This window comes from Ornithodoros turicata, chromosome 8, assembly GCF_037126465.1.
Source record: "Ornithodoros turicata isolate Travis chromosome 8, ASM3712646v1, whole genome shotgun sequence".
Classification (NCBI taxonomy): Eukaryota; Metazoa; Arthropoda; class Arachnida; order Ixodida; family Argasidae; genus Ornithodoros; species Ornithodoros turicata.
In genome coordinates, this window is record NC_088208.1 from 14,909,894 (window position 1) to 14,927,519 (window position 17,626).

Consider the following 17,626-nt stretch of genomic DNA (forward strand, 5'->3'; position numbering starts at 1 on the left):
CGCAGCCCCTTGTCTGCTTCTAGGAACCGTTGGTGATCGGTGGCACGAGAACCAGTGTCTTTCCTTGTGTTTTCATAATATCCGACCACCCCCAGCAGATGTCTTCACACAAAAGAGAACGAAGATCACTGATGTAAATTTCGAGTATCAGTTTCTTGGAGTTGGAGATAATACGGAGAGGCTGAACTTGTCACCTGACAAGTCCAGCTTCTTGTGAAGTGCAATTCCTCATTAATAATGAGTTGAAGGCAAGTGACGGCATGTTTGTTGGCTCCTCTAAGTATGCCGCGGTAACGTAAAATAACTCGTTACCTTTGGGTAACGAGAACTCGTTAGTTTTGTATGTTGGTAACGAGTAACGTATTTAGTTCTTTTTTTTTTTTTGGTAACAGGCACAAGTCTGCTCGAAACGTTAAGTATAGTTCCTTACCTTTTCTTTTCTCCTTTTTAAGTACACCAGTCCCGGTTTTTACTCCTACGTACAATATAGCATGCTCTTATCATGCAATGGCCTTTGCCTTTCAATAGATAGGTGTGGGCCGTTACTAAACGGCAAAATATACATATATATATACAGCAGACAACAGCATGAGTCATTCCTAATCCACAAATTCCAGTCCACGATAAACGAGGACCCCGGCGTATTGTCTACAGTTCGCAGCCTTAGCTCATAGTCATAGACCAAATCCCCTGACCCTCTTCCGTTCTTTCTGCGGTCTCTTTTTATCGTTTCAGGTTTATCGGACGTCCAGGAAGAACTCTCCTGGAAGACAACCAACGCCCCTGCAAGTGTTCAACAGACGACCAGCAACAATGCCTCCTGAAACATTACTTTCGCCGCTCCACGTGTACGGTACCCCTCTTCCCTCCCCCTCTCTCTTGTATATAAGTCCCCTGTCACCTATTTTCAAGCTTAGTCCTGTTGAAGGCGACGCTGACTGCCGAAACGTCGACCCCTAAATGTAACTCTAAATCTAGTTCCAGTACTTCCCATTTAATTTTTTCAAAATGTATTAAAAGTAGCAATTGTTTTGAATCGGCTTATACTGCTTCCTTCAATAGTCTCTTCATTACTTGTAGTCTATATCTTTTTCGCGTTCATCTGTACTAAGTTATACATACATTCATACATATGTGTACGCATACCCTGCGTATATACAGCCCCTAACCTTTATAACTTTTAAGTTTTAATAAACCATTTTTCGTTTTAATAAACCCTTTTTGTTACTTCCCCTACTTTCGTCTTCTGTCTTCCATTTATCTCAACGTTCACTATAATTACGTAGCCGTCCGACCCAACTCCAACTTTTCAATATATATATATATATATATATATATATATATATATATATATATACAAAGGAAAAATAGCCGAAGCTCTGTGGCTGCACGTTGAGCATATGTTCATAAGTTGAGGAGTGCACGATCGGAGGAGGAGTGCACGATCAATTTTTAAACATATGCTCAACGTGCAGCCACAGAGCTTCGGCTATTTTTCCTTTGTATATGTACTTGCTGGCTTGCAGTGCGGCGTCCACAGGTGGCGCCGTCATCGTGGAACACTGATGTCTCGCTGAGACACACTGTTAGCGCCGACCCAAGATCGAGTGACTTCCATGCGCCCGCTGACAAGCTCCAAGTAGAGCGAAACGGCTGTCCTCTGCTGGGAGTGCGCGATCAATTTTTAAACATATGCTCAACGTGCAGCCACAGAGCTTCGGCTATTTTTCCTTTGTATATGTACTTGCTGGTTTGCAGTGCGGCGTCCACAGGTGGCGCCGTCATCGTGGAACACTGATGTCTCGCTGAGACACACTGTTAGCGCCGACCCAAGATCGAGTGACTTCCATGCGCCGGCTGACAAGCTCCAAGTAGAGCGAAACGGCTGTCCTCTGCTGGGAGTGCGCGATCAATTTTTAAGCATATGCTCAACGTGCAGCCACAGAGCTTCGGCTATTTTTTTTTTTTTGTATATGTACTTGCTGGCTTGCACTGCGGCGTCCACAGGTCGCGCTGTCTCCGTGGAACACTGATGTCTCGCCGAGACACACTGTTAGCGCCGACCCAAGATCCTGTCACTTCCATGCGCCGGGCTGACGAGCTCAGCCTGACGAGCTTGGGCTTTAAAATGCCCAAAAATCATGCTACAAACGAATAGCCCGATAGTACCTTCCGAACATCGCCTACCCTACAACTCGCAACGCTGAAAACGCCCACAGTACTATGTACTATACTGCACGTTGAGAGTTCCTCAGAAAGGAACCATCATGGCTGTTGTTCGTGCTGTCGAAACACAGACCAGCGCTATGTTGCGAAGTCACGCTGCTTTATTGCATTCTTATTTTATTATTATTTCGCATATTTTTTTTAATGGTGGGTCAAACAATCCTTGCCTGTTTATACACGATAGTGCTTCGGGATGGCAGGTGGCCATAGCTCAATAAAAGCCGCAGAACTTTGCTGGTTGCCGCCGTTTAACTTGACTTACTTGCGCTGTGTTTCCAACGCTACTGTGCTGATCCATGCCACGATGACATTAAGCCTGAATCGAGCACGAACTTACGACCTAGAAGATGTAAATATGTAAATATTCATGGAGGACGACACAAGCGAAGCTCCGTGAACCGCCTGCTGTCATCCCGTTAATTCAAAAGTATTCCAGCATTGGGTTCATGGGTTGAACGACAGGAGTAAGTACCTCATCCACCTTCAAAACCCTGAGAATGAAGGACGCACAAACGACACGACACCAATCTTAGTACTTCATGGGTTTCCAACGCTGCCGGGAACATGCACTGGTATCTTCAGGAACATAGGCGAAGTCACTGAATTCTCTCAGCACGACGGACACAATATTTGGAGAACAACTATGAGTACGTTACACGTAAAGTTCTGTGACACTTAGAATAGAATAGAAGTAGAGTAGTAGTAGTAGTAGTCTGTGAGACTTCATTTTGCGTTCTTCATAGCTTTCCAGGGAACCGATAAACTACACCGTTCGGGAACACATTTCAGGCGATGAGAAGCGGAGCACTGGAAGGTGCGTAAGAGCCCTTATGTTCGTAAAACAGCTGAGTGAGGGCGTTAGCGTATTCCGCATGTAGTTGCTCGATGTCCTCCTGAGTTGGCGCCTCCTTCCTCTTCACGTGAATAGGCTTTCCAACTGCAGAAGAAAAAAAAAGACACAGTAGTTTCACGAAGATCACTGGAACGACAACGTGAATACTATAGCTAGTGTAAGTAAAGAAAAATATTGCTACGTCCAGCTTACAGTCCTCCTGCAAAACGCAGCAATTCTTGAAAACATTAGTGATGTACTGCAAGAATATCTTCCATATGGTATTGATCAGTAGGCATTGCAAACATTTTCTCTCGGTTTCAGTACTAATAGACCTCTCCCTCGTCTTTGTAAACAAATGACGTCCTAGCGTTCGACAGCGCCACCAGTTTGGTAGAGTTGAACTACACTCGAAGCAGGGGGCGAACAAGGTCGCGCCCGAAAGCCACGGTCTTGATAGGATTACGATGGTCCCTGAGAAGGACGCGACCTTCGGTCCTACTTATTTCAATAGCAAACAGCGAACAAGTGCCCATTCGTGTAACAGAGCTCTCCCCTTCCAATAGATGTCTACCCGAGAAACGTCATCATGACGTTGGTACACAGACTGAAACCGAAACAAATCAGAAGATTTGTTTCGGTTTCAGTCGGTTACCTCTTACCTTTTATCTTACTTTTCTGTCTGTTACCTTTCTGTTCTGTCTGTCTGTCTGTCTATTTGTGTTCAGTCTGTTACCGACGTCATGATCACGTTTCTCGGGTAGAGGTCTACAGCCTTCGTTGCATATTTACAAGACGACAATGTAACGTTACAGGTATGAGTTCAGAAACGGAACAATTAAATACATTCGCAACTTTCGAATAACGTTTGTGAAGTACGTATTATGGAACACCAACAACGAAAAACTAATCTCCCTTTGCACTGAGATTAAATTATTGACCAGATGTTCCGTGACGTCACGTATCAGTGATGTTGCAATAAGAGGAACCATATAGCATTTCACAACGCCATTTCTTTTCAATTCAAATAACTCAGGGTATAGGTGCTGACGCCAGCGATCGAACTGATTGCGTCTTCTGATTGTGTAGTCCAGTTTGTGCCGTCCATATTTGTGGCCTGCCTCGGAATTTCTTTCGGCTTCCGTCGACGGCCTAGCGGAGTATATACGTAATCATAGACGTAATCATACGTGTTTTTTTTTTAAACTATGTTTCAGTTTACTCTGAACTTTCCATATTTTAAATTGTATACTACATCGAAACGCTGTGTGTGCCCGCCTTCAATCCATCCATTCCATTCATATTATTCACGCAATGGCTGAACGCGTATCTGTGCCACAAAGTAGGACTCGAATCGTGTCATACAGGCATCAAAACATAGCGTTTTGTTTGGACTGCATATAGCAAGCTATTTCGAGGACATAACGCAATGGCGCCTACTAAGCCCGCAATGAACAGCTACCTGTACGGCGCCGTTCCTTATCGTGTCAATGTACACTGCTCAGAACCAGAAACAACAATAACGAGAATGAAATTACGGATGATGATGTCAACTTAAAAAACAAAACCAGGGAAACCTTCTAGGTCAAAGGTATAACTGGACCTTTGTATCAATGGAGGCTTTGCAACACAGGGAATCGAGTGATTCCCGTTCTACGAAAAATAAATCTAAATAATAAATAGCAAATGATAAGTAGTAAAGCAATGGTAAATAATAAAATAAATATTATGATACACTTTTGCGGCTCCCTGCCGGATAGTAAAAGGGAGAGTTCAAACGTAACAGGAATAAATAAATAAATAAAACTATTCAGCCAGCGACCTTCGTGACACAGCCGGTATATTATGGTAGTTTCATTTATAACATGTATACTGAGCACATTTTATTCGCTGTTCTCCTGCTCAGGTCTCGTGTAGACTATTTGAAGTTTTCCCATAACTATTGGTGAGTGGAATTGTTTGCCAAACGACGTTTTTTTTTTTTTTCGTGAATGCAAAATAGTAGTAATTTTGCACAAAGGATTGCAAATCTATCAATGATGACCTGATCAAACTGTCGAATCCGGTAATCCTATGTCCCTGGGCTTGTAATAATTACTTCATTGTTATGGGTATTGTACTTGGGCGATGAAGAAAACAATACGCAGTCCAGCCTGGTAGTAGTGAGAACACAATAAGTGCCAGAAATGAGGCACTGTCTAGAATAAAACTTTAATATTCACGTGACTATTAAAGTTTTATTCCAAGGCGTGCATGGAAGGACTTACTATGGACGCTGTAATAGTTATGAAAACGGCTTCATGTCTTTGGGTTCTTGTAGTGATTGCCGTTCACTATTTGTGACTGTTGGAATGTAACAATCAATACAGTCATTACGTTGCCAATAGGCTACATTATATCGTTCTCTTCGCCCCTCTCCTGTAATGACTGGGTAGGGATAACGATATAGTAAATAAATAAATGTGCATTATGTCGCTGAAGTGTCACTTCATCGTAATTTTCCGAACTTCAGCATAGGTCAACACCGTCAAAAATGCACCACTCCGTATAAACTTTCAATGTTCTCTCGCAACCTCTATGGAACCTCTTCATGTGCAATGGAAGTTAACAGACGCATGCATAAATAAAAGGAATTTGAACCTGTAGACAACCTGCTGCAATACAGTTGCAAGCTTTCACGAGGTAGGTCCCGAAGAACAATAGCTCGGCGATATCACTTCGTTGCACCGACGAGGAAGCCTGTACGCGTGTTGTTTTGTTTTGATTCCTTTTCCCTCGATAAGGTGTTCAAACATGCAGATTTGAATGAGGGTTCGGTGGGCGTAGGTACATTGTTAGTAAGTGTCTGTCACGTGTATAGCATATGTAGGGACATATCAAGTGGAATCATTAATTTATTACTCTAGATCAGGTAATAAACCTCTACCCGACAAACGTCATCATGACGTTGGTATATAGACAGACCGAAACCGAAACAGGTCGGTATGGGGAGAGCTGGGTTCCACGAATGGGCAATTGTTCGCTGAAAGAAAAGTAGGACCGAAGGTCGCGTCCCTTTCAGAGACTATCGTAATCCCCTCAAGACCGTGGTTTTCGGGCGCGACACCAGCTCCGCAGCGGTAACGCGTGCGCTTGGAGATTGGGAGGCCCGCGGTTCGAATCCGCGGGCCGGCTGTGCCGTCTGGGGTTTTTCCTGGGTTTCCCTCAGATGTGTAATAGGCGTATGCCGGCACAGTTCCCCTGAAGTCGGCCCATGGACGCAGCTATCCTCCCCCCGAGCGGATTCCGCTCGGTCTTCCACTTCACCCTTTCCTCTCCTCCTCTCCACCACCTTTCCCTTCCCGAGAAACATGCCGCCTAATCAGGCAGGCAGACCTCTCGGGTTCCTCCCAACGACACTCCTCCTCCTCCTCCTCCTCCTTCGGGCGCGACCATGTTCGCCACTAGCTTTGAACGTAGTTCAGCTCTACCAAACTCGTGGCGCTGCCGAACACTATGACGTCATTTGTTTACAGACAGGTAGGGGTCTATTCTCAAATGAAGTCATTGTAGGGATCTCGCGATCCGGGCAGCAATACCTAGAGGAGCTTACTACTGTGTGATTGTACCAGTGATCGAAACGGTTATTTTTTTACGGTTCGGTTCGGGTTGATGTTCAGACATATTGGGTCGGTTCGCATTCAGCTCCGCAGCAGCGCAAAATATCGATTCGAACCGCTTTATGCCGGTTCGGGAAAGTGAATTTTGAGCGGATTGAAATGGATTAAAAGCAAGCACATCCTTACGATTCTCAAACAACACAAACGTACTTTTGCTGTTGTCGTTCCCGACACAGCAGTGGTTCACAGCAACACTGCGTGTTACAGATCTGAATTTCCGGTGCAACGTTACGCTAGCATATTGTACTCTCATTCATCGTATACACCCTGTTACATCATGCTCAGCGACTGTCCGTTATTATCACAGCCAAAAATGAAAACTTGGGGCTGCTGGACGACACAAATCGCTTACGAGGAAGCCTACAACTCCCAAAAGGACGTCCTCAAAACTAACACGACTGAATAAATGCAATTAGCTGCGAGGAGGAAATACCTCGCGCACTTGGGTTGTAGTTTTGTTCAGTTTCGGTTTTCGAATTTGTTTTTAAATGCGCCATGTAAATCGCAGTCCCTATCTCTCAGGGCCAGCTCTGACTTGGCGACGCCCGACGTGACGTCGTGAATGGGCGGTGGAAGTAGAGGCGCACTTCCGCCGCCGCGTCAAGGCGCACGATTTGCACGTTCTCACCGCAGTGGCATTCCGCCGTCCAAAGCATACGAAAACTCAGGAGGCGTGGCTTTTCTCTGTCACCTTATTGGTCGCCAGTGCATCGTTCTCGCCACCTCTCGCCGACGTCGTGAAAGAGACCGGCATGGCAATTTTTTTGGCTCGACGTCTCTCCCCTCCCAACGGCGGAAACGCGCGTCTATTTCCGCCACCATCTAACGACGTCGCGTTTCGCGAACAGGTAGCCGCCTAAATTTATTTCGGTTCAGTTCCGGTTCGGTTCGGTTCGACGCGAAAGAAAGAAAAAAAATCGTTCGGTTCAGTTCCGGTTGAGCGAAAAATACGCGTTTTTAGCAGTTTTCGGTCGGGATGCTAGGCCAGTGTCATGACCATGTCAAATGGATGCTAGGCCAGTGGGCTTGCAAGATGGTGTATGGGCGCAGTGGTACATACTCTACAGCTGCTTCAACCGCGACGCCCGGCGGTTTCGATGCCAGACCTGATACCAAGGATGAGATATCGGGAAGGTCAGGTACCAAGGATGGCGGAACACAAGCCTTTGCATGCACTGAAGTTTCGCTTGTGGGAACAAGACGTTCTGAGGTTCGCGGGACCTCAGGGTTCGCGGAGCCCCATTTGAATTCCTCTAATCTAGGTAATCACGTTTCGGTTTCGACGTGAAGAGAATTCCTTGGTCTATGGACGCATGTTGCCCAACTAGCCTCCTTGCATACTAAGGGTACCGTCAAGACTGGGAGGCACACGGGTTCGAATCCCGGTGCCAGCTGTGACGTTTGGTTTTTTCTGTGTTTTCCCTCAGACGCTGTGAGACATACGTCTGCACAGTTCTCTTAGAAGTCGGCCCAGGACGCATATTCCCTCAGAGCGTTAGTCATGACGTTTCCCACCTCTGTGAGGCCTACAACGGCGAGCTCTTTCACAAGCGCCACCACCACTACCAAGGTACCATAAAGTAGTGACATTGTAATCTCATTAAACTTATCTATTCGATAGCGCCTCAGCCATCAGTACCCTTTGGTCATAATTTGCGTCCTAATTACGCTTATAGTTGTTCAGAAAATTAAAAATACGGGCAACACTGGGTGGAAGTTACCACCATCTTCGCATTGCCCGTCGTCAAGTACGGCGGCAAAGCCGCATCGCGCTTTCTACATGGTCATCAGCAAATCACTCTCGAGGATATAGCAGTACAAGTAGTAATTAACTGCAAAAAGGCTTGACTATCTGGGCATTATTTCGCACCAGGCGTCGCTCCGAGCTCTTTTATCGCAGAGCCATTTACAGGGAGAGTTTGGCCATTCTCCTATCGTTTCGCCGCCTAATGGGTGGGGGTTGTTTTGACGTCAGAGTCGCCGTCGCGCCACCCAAGAAGCCTGAATCCCAGCGGAATCCGCTCATCTGGCGCCATCTGGTGCGCGCCATTTTTATGTGTCTGCCAGCTGGTCGACAGCCTTGTGGTCACGCTCAGACTGCATCGCGCCTTCTATATGGCCATCAGCAAATCACTCTCGGGGATAGCTGTTGCTAGACGAATTAGGGATTATTTCGCACAAGACATCACTCCGAGCTCTTTCACCGCTATCCCACGCGGACACTTGGGTTTTAACAAAGCTGTGGAATCTCCTTGTACCGGGAATGGTTGTCTTTTCATATGTCAAAACATGTCATCAAAGCTATCCACTAAACTTGAGATTTCCGAAAAGGTGGTGCAGCGTGCCAAGGCGAACGACAATATGGAATCCCTTAACGTGCAGACTGCAGAGCCCCAATGTACGTGTCACCGACATAGCGACTGACCGGGCACTGGTCAAGTGCAACGTCCTCGCTCTCTCAGAAAACCTGGAGAGACCGGAGAGCTCTGGAGAAGACAACCGAAGTGCCGGTTCAGTCACCTCCTCTAGAAATGACAAAACTATCTTAGCAACCATGATAGTACCTCTCAAAGTAGACGAGATAGAACACGCCATAGCCGCTGCTGAGAAAGTTAGTGACGAACGCGCCGTTACAGAGGGGGAATGAGAGAGAGGTGGTCAACCTGATCGTGGGTACAGGCTCGGTGCACAAAGGTGAGGGATTGGAAAGAGGGCTAAAAAGAGGGGAAATGTGGTGGTGGTATGGTGGTGGCACCGAGAGGGAGATGTGTGCACTCCCTCCTGCTCTGATTGTAGCGAAATATCCACCTCAGACAACACACGAGCATCCCTGAGTAGTCTTCACTGGGATGCTCCGTGTATCACGGTAACCGCTAGTGTGACTGGCAAAGTCACTTCATCTACGCGTCTAGAAGTGGACGTGGATCGTGCTGGTATACGCTACGGCGCGGGATCTTCTAAAGGCAAGACCAAGAAGTGTGTTCCTTCTACCAAACTCTTCGATTACTCTGCGAGCAACACGTTCGTCAAAAACTTGAAGGAACTCAACACGCTTATGCTTGCGATGGGAGACTTCAATGAAGAAGCCCAGAACACCTGTTTCTCGGACTTCATGAAAGAAGCTCCAACGACGGTAGGTTACCATAACACGTACAGATTGTGTCTTCATAGACAAGCTACTGGTGGCCAAGTACGTCAGCTACTTCATTCTTCAGAGGGCCCTACTGTCCATCGTCGGAGAATGCACGCGATGAGCTCTTAAATGCTGTCGCAGTTCAATGGTAATCTGCACGGTGATTTCTGCATTATCTTTTAGCAGCTTTTCTCTTCTTTTGTCGCTACGTGCATGCTTTGTACTTGTGCACCCTATCAATGTCGCTTTGTTAACTGTGCTTTGTACCGATAAAAAAACAAACTTAGCTCTGAATATATCAGCGATATTTCGATGATCCTTCCCAAGCAGCAAAATGCACTGAAAGTCGAGTGCAATAGGGGTGGACGGGTAGATGAAAGGCCTTGAACAGATTCATGAAACTAGAGAACATTGATAAGACACATACCGTCCACCCCTAATGCACTCGACTTCCTGTACATTGTGCTGCTTGGGTTGGCACGTCAAAAAATAAACTTAGTAATCGATCTGGCAACAACTGCATGCCACTCCAGTGCCATTTATCTTTTGAACACGGTGGATAACCAACGGCTCTGTACTGCTCGACTTCAAGGCTGTACTGATAAACCCATTCTTTGCGTGGCGTGCACTTGTTTCTAAAAGATAGGATGCAAAGTAGCAGCCCAATGTACTTACTGGAGGCACAGGCGTACAAGGGCCTTGCATAATTCTGCAATTCAATACTGTTTCTCTTTTTTTTTTTTTTCGTACATAAGCCGTGTTTCGAGGTCTATTAAGTAGTTTCCGGGACTTCGGAGTTCTTCGTCGTATTTTTTACAAATTTGTTAAATTCGAAAAAAAAATCGTAATTCGGAGAAAACGTGCTGTGCTCTCGGACAGTAATATGATGTGTTGCAGCCCAGTATAGATGTACATTCAGCAGAGTATGATCCATGTAGGAATGACAATATATTGACTTTGACTCGAGCCTTTGGTCGTAATTGAATTGAATTGGCTGTTTATTCAAATAAAGAACATATATAAAAACCGAACAGGCGCAGACCCATAGCAATCTGCTAGGAACGGGTCTGCTACTATAATTTGCATAAACGATTTCACTCGCAACAGAACTCAAGATAGGTGCAACAACTAGAAAATAATACAAACAGCACCGAAACACGTGCATACTCTTGTGAGGAATGCGTTACCTGATTTGGACAAAGCTAATGAGGCCACTCAAAGCAGCGCCTATAGTGTGGGTGGGAGCAGGTTTAAAGTTACGCGATCTTTTTGGGAAGAGAATTCCATACCTTAACCCCTTGAAATGCCGCAGACCTACGACAATATACATCGTTGACCTTCCTAAGATTTAAGTTCTCTAAACCCTTCTCCGTGGTCGCTCTCAATTTGGGATGTAACAAGTGAATCGAAAACTGAAAGTTACGATTAGCAATAATATGCACGAGTAGACCTGTATGTTGTGTAACAACATCGTTTCCGTACCCTAGGTTCAACATAATGAAGAGTAAAACAAATATGAATGACCTAGTGTGCAATAGATACAGCGTATAGAACACTGATCGGAAATATTTCTCGAACAAGTAAGAGCGGAGAGTAGGCTTTAGAAAGTTTCTGACAAACGTGCTGAATGTGAGGTCTCCGATGAAGATTTTAATCCATAGTTTCTGATTTATTATTTTCCACCTCTCTCTGGTGCAGATGTGTTTAGACGCTACTTTTGTAACCTCGAGAGAATGGCGGGTATGGTGATGGGGTAACTTCGCCAATAATCCTATCGTTACCGCGGTACAGGGAGCATCCCAATGAAGACTACTGAGCGATGCTCGAATGTTTTCTGTAGTGGGTAGTGCAAGAGGACTACCCTAATCCCAGAGCAAGAGGGTTAGCACACCCCTCCCTCTCCTGTGCCACCATCATCTCTCTCCCTCCCTCTTTCACCCTCCCCTTTTCTCCCTCCCCGAGGTGCACCCAGCCGCCACTTAGAGCAGTGTTTCCCAAAGTGTGGTCCGCGGACCCCTGGGGGTCCGCGAGAGTGTCCGTGGGGGTCCGCGACCGTCTCTCACAATTCAGTGAGGAATTTCGTCCCCACAAACACGCGCTCGTACATGCAGCCCGATTTCCAAACACCCAGAACTTCCAAACTTGCTACAAGCATGCTTGAACGGCTAGCTTCTAATTTCTGATAGAAAAGTCCTGCAATGCACGTTTGTCCGCGTCATACACATACAAACAAGAAGAAGAAACCAGTCCGGAATCGTTTCTGAAGCTGTATCGAAAGCACGCAGCAGCTGACGAGGTTGCTGGTCATGCACTGGCTAGCATGGGAAATACAGCGCGTCATATCGTTTTGCTTCGAGTTCGAACTGACTAAGAGTGTTCCTGTGTTTAGCGCATTTTATATTTGGCAGCCTGCGGACCTCTTGCAGCGATGGTGGCACTACAGATAATACCTCGCACTGAACGCGGCGTTGGAAGTCAACTTCGCTTCTGTCTATACAGTCACTTGACCATGTTTATGCTTGCACAAATGTAATTTCCTTCCTTGTTATACCCTGTCGCGCATATTAAACGCGGTCTGCAATGCAGTGTACACAGGGCGTATCCCGGTATATTTGTGTGTGTGTGTGGGGGGGGGGGGGGGGTCCGTGAATTGGTTCTTATCGCTTCCGGGAGTCCGTCACCGCCAAAAGTTTGGGAAACGCTGACTTAGAGCAGGCTGACCGCACCTTACCCTACATTACCTCCCCCCCACCCCCCCACCCGAGAGAATGGTGGACTTTTCCAAATTTCGTGTTCGCATATATGGTGATTTCAATATTCCAAGCTTTTTTGACCTGCGGAACAGGTTGCATATTCAGTTTCTAGTGTATTGATACATACCTCAAAGCTGATATTCTATTGAACTTTACCAGCCTCGGTGGCTCAGTCGGTAGCGTGTTCGCCTTCTGATCATGGGTTCGAAACCGGCCAAGGACGCAAGCAACTTGGGGCAGGGTACAAGTTGCTTAGACACGTCGTCTTCCGCGAGGGACGTTAAATACGGGGTGCCGTGTGACGAGCTTTCATCGCACGTTAAAGAACCCTCAGGTGGGCAAAAGCAATTCACAGACCGACCGCTGTGGCGTCGCTCATGATCTCAGTTGTCTCGCGACGTAAACACCCCCAGTTATTAATCTATTGAACTTTGTTCATCTCAACGGTCTGCAGCAGTGCAATCATGGGAAAAACTGTGCTGGAAATGTACTTGACCTTTGTAAATTCTCCGATTCGGAGCATCTGTCATACGGTAGAGCCCTTATCGCGTTTGGATAAGTTTCACTGCCCATTGTTGTTGCTTTTGCTTCCGCCAGCACGGGTTTCGTTTATCAGTCAGACTTGCCATTCGTTTCCACAAGGGGATTATCTACAGTTGTACAATCACATTCGAGACTACGATTGGAAAATACTACTAAGTGATATCTGTGTTGTGTCTGCTGTGAACAAACTCACAGACGCGGTCGTCGGCGGGTTAGTGGCGTTTCTTCCTAAACGCACGCGCCGCCCGTCAAAATATCCGCATTGGTTTTCCAACGATATGAGATATTGGTTGAGGAACAACAACAACAATTATGACGATGAAGTGGTGAGGTTTTTCACTGTAGGAGTGGAACGCTCCCATATTGCTAGGGGGTCTGACAGTGATGGGGGTGACAGTATGACAGTGATGATCGGAGTGGCGATGGCGATCCTGATCGTGATGGTGGGAAATGTCCGAGGGCGCTGTCGGGGTCACAATTAGTCCTTCGTGCCAGTTGCCTCAAAAAAGCCAACTACATGATGTAAGGCCGGCCTGGAGTGGGCCGCGGTGTCCCAAGGGCCGAGGATGGTCAACAAGTTGAAGGGGCGGCAGCCAAGGGTGGCAAGCTGTGATTGCAGTGTACGCCTCTCGTTGATCGCCTCACAACACAACACTCGTTGATAGTGTGGATGCGCTGATGCCGAACTCCCAGGCTACGTCGCATTTCTTCCGGTGTCAACCGCGTTCAAAACGGCCATTTTCTCCTCCAGGGAGAACTGCTTTCGTGTCGTGGACGCTTTCTTTGTAGCCATCGCGGACGACTGGCGATCTCTAGCAGACTAGCCTTATGAACACCGGTCAGCTTCTCCCTCTTTTTAACATGCCCGAAAGAGTGATTAAGCTTCATCTCCAGCACGTGTTATGCCCCATTCAGCCCGGTCAGTACCCCAGCCAGAGGCGGAGAGTTTTCATTTTCCCAGGGGGGGGGCAAGGGCGCACCGCGAAATAAGTACTCTGGCGGGGGGGGGGGGGGATATGTTTATTAAGAAAAAAAGAAAAGTAAGCCAGATGGATGTCGGTGTGTTATTAAAAAAAAGAGTGAAATGGGGAAGACAAAAAAAGCAAAGAAAAAAGAAAGCAGAAGAAAACAAAAAGAAGGAAAGAAAAGGAAAATAAAAATGAACACAAAACTAAAGCTGAAGAATCACACACTCTGGCGGGATCTTATGATGCATGCAGAACTGGTATAAAAATAAGAAGAAGGAAGAACAGAAAAAAAGAAAAAAAAAGCAGAGAGAACGTAAACAGTGAACATGTGCACAACTGAAGGTATTACGCCTTTGAAAACTGACTGCAAAGGAACAAAATGCATTGAATCCTCGGTGTTTGACCCGAAATGCGCGCAATATTATGAATATGGTCAATGAAATGGAGCAGCGGGAGTTGAACCCGCTTCCAACGAATATGCGTTCCGAAGATTCTACCGTTACACCTCACTGGCAGCTGCTGGTACCTTTCCGACTGCTTCGTTTCATTGATCTGATTGCTTTGGGCGAAATTCAGGCTATGTGTTGTGCCATCCTCTGTGTTTCTTCGCCTCACTTTCTACTGTGATAATGAGTATGGTGGGCGGATACATATTTTACAAATTGCAAGATGCATTTTGGGGGTTGGTGTCTCTTCGCTCTTTTGACCCGGGCGCGCCGAGCCCCAAAGGTTGGTGTCAGTCTCTTAGCGGGACTTCCCGGGGGAGGCGGCGCCCCCCCTAGTTCATGTTCCGGGGGGGCAAGGGCCCCCGCGCCCCCCCGCAGTCGGCGCCTATGACCCCAGCAGCTAGTCTTCAGCTAATCCGTTCACAAAACTGCGCGTATGCCGAAAACGAGGACCGTGGCGTGACTCATGCGCAGGCGGCCGAACGACGCTGCGCGTCTCATCGCCACGTGTGCTTCCGGAACTTCGTTGTATGCGTCGTGCGCTTCGCCCATCGGACCGAAAAATAACTTCGTTATTTCGGTAGTTTCGTTGTAAAGGAATTCGTTCTAAAGGTCGGAAATATACATTGCGCCCTATGGGGCGCTGACGGGACCGTGAAAAACTTTCGTTGTAACGGTCTTTTCGTTATAAAGGCGTTCGTTGTAAATGACTTTGACTGTAATTAGTTCTTATCAAACTATCTATTGCCAGACTACAAAAGTATACGGGTATTTTGAAAATAGACTGAAAACTACGATGTAAGCTGTTGAAAAATGTCGACTACTATAAATACTTGGGTGTCATTATTATAGAAACGATCTAAAATTGGATAGTCATATTAATTATGTGTAGCCTTCGTGTGTGTCTGGGCGTACCAAGACCAATGGATACTTGTTTGGTCATGGCAGAAGCGAGAAAGACTCTGCTTGTTATCCGGCGCTTTAATGAAACGGGCCGTCACTATATGTAACCGTTTGTTGGCCCATCACCGGCGGCATCCTTTATTGCTGAAGCTTTCCCGCCACAGGAGTTAGAAGTTCTGGTCCTGCATTCAACTGCTGTCCTGTTTTCAAATTGAGCCCCATGAGCGTTCAACTCCACCTTGGACCCTCGCTCTATTCGTTCCCTGACTGCAGAGAAACAATGATGTCGCTGCAGGTGAGTCCAAGGCACTCACATTGGATATGATGAGCGAGCTGTATGCGGGCTTTACTCCTGGTTTTACGGACGGCTCATCCACAAAAACCAGCTCCGCATGCACCTATGTTATTCCCTCCGAAGACATAACTGGTGTCTCCCGTCTCTCGCATCCGACGTCGTCAACATGTGCTGAGCTGCATGCTTTGCTCTTTGCCATGCGCAAGATTCTGCAGTGTTCGGTTCGACCGTGGGTCTTCTACACAGACTCAAAGGCTGCTCTCAAATGCCTAGCAACAATGGGCATTCGCGGTCATCTCATGTCCATTGTTGCTGAAGTGCTTGAACCCTACAAGGAACTGCTGGGCCTGGACCACTGCATAGTATTACAGTTGGTACATGGTCGTGTGGGAATACCCGGTAATGAAGAGGCTGACCGGGCTGCCCTACGGGGTCATCAGATACCTTGTGCCCACTCCATCATCTTGTGTAAGCAGTGTAACTTCTTTCTTCTTTAGGTGTGTAACTAGACATACCAATAATGGATCTTGGTTTATCCAGAAACGTTGTGAGCTCTTCATTGACGCCAACGGCATCTAATACTGCCCAGTTGGTTTGTAGTAAATTATCGCGTAAGATAGGTAAGGAAATCCGAGAATGTTTTAAATTTTGTGCTCTACGTTCCGGGGAACCTTGTAGCATGGAGTATACGGCACAATGACCAGCTATTCGGATATCGAGCACACCAGCGTCCATGATTCTTCGATCCTTTATAAGAATGTGATCAAGGAAAGTGGCATGCGACACCTCGGCCGAACTGAGATTTTCTCCGTAAAAAGACACTTGGGGATTAAATGATTATTGGTCGCAATGAAACATCGTCCGTAATGAGACTTTGGTCGTAATAAGATACAACCGAGATTTTGGCCGTAACGCGACACTTCAGGATTAAAGGATTATTGGGCGTAATGGGACATCGTCCGTAATGAGGCTTTGACCTTAATGAGCTACACTCAATGAGACATTTGGGGTTAAAGGATTATCGGCCGTAATGAGACATTCTGCCGTAATTAGGATAGACTCGTTTCTATCGGCCATGCGAAGCTTCAACAAGCAGCACACAGATAATTAGAACAAAGTCGTATCTCACATTTCCATCGGGGCGCATCGGGAGAAAACGGATGGCGTGTGGGTTAATTGAAAGTCGGCGTTTTGGGATTTTGAACTGTATGCCATATCCTGCTGGTCGAAGAATGATTCATAAAAAGGGAAACTCTAGGTGCTGGACAGCTTCCAAGTGTACCTTAAAAATGACCGAAGTGACTTCAAAGTGCCCCCTTGTTCAGCGGAGCCACTATAATAGGTACGCTGCTCAGTGACGCCAATGTCGAGGTGCCTCTATGCCAGGATCACGCCAGGATTATCAGTTATACAGACGCTTCGGTCATTGATACGTGAAGGGCTGTTGTGCAGTGCATTTGGGTTCAAAAGAGTCATCCCTCCTTGTCTTGGGACCTGCCTGTGGACGCCTTGGGGACGCCTGTGATGCAAAGGTGGGGTGGGGCGGGGCGATATGTTTATCGAGAAAAGAAAGGGACGAAAGGTTAGTCAGGCGTAGGCCGACTTGCTATTCCTTTAAAAAAAGAAGAAAACAAAAACAAAACAAAAAACACACAAAAGGGGGGCCTTACAGGCTGGTCGAGTGGCCGGATCGAGGCATCAACAAAGCTCAAGAGGGCAGTCGTTTAAATTAAAAATGATTAAAAACCCCCACTGCTGGGTAGGACGAGGACGACGGATAAAAACGACAAGGACCGCCACTGACCGGGCCGAGCAGAGTGGCCCGAGAGACGTTGGGGTAACCAAGTTGTCGCAAGTGGCGTTGGAGG

The 17,626-nt window shown here is 46.7% G+C and overlaps 1 protein-coding gene across 1 annotated transcript in view; it reads right to left on the reverse strand.

The window, feature by feature from the left end:
- Positions 1-2,307: 2,307 nt before the first annotated feature.
- The window catches only part of LOC135366509 (2-acylglycerol O-acyltransferase 1-like), a 30,433-nt gene continuing 15,114 nt past the window's right edge, over positions 2,308-17,626 (reverse strand). Inside the window, exon 5 of the mRNA XM_064599222.1 lies at positions 2,308-3,163. Coding sequence (XP_064455292.1) covers positions 3,012-3,163 — 152 coding nt within the window. The 3' untranslated portion in view covers positions 2,308-3,011. The remainder of the gene's footprint in view (positions 3,164-17,626) is intronic.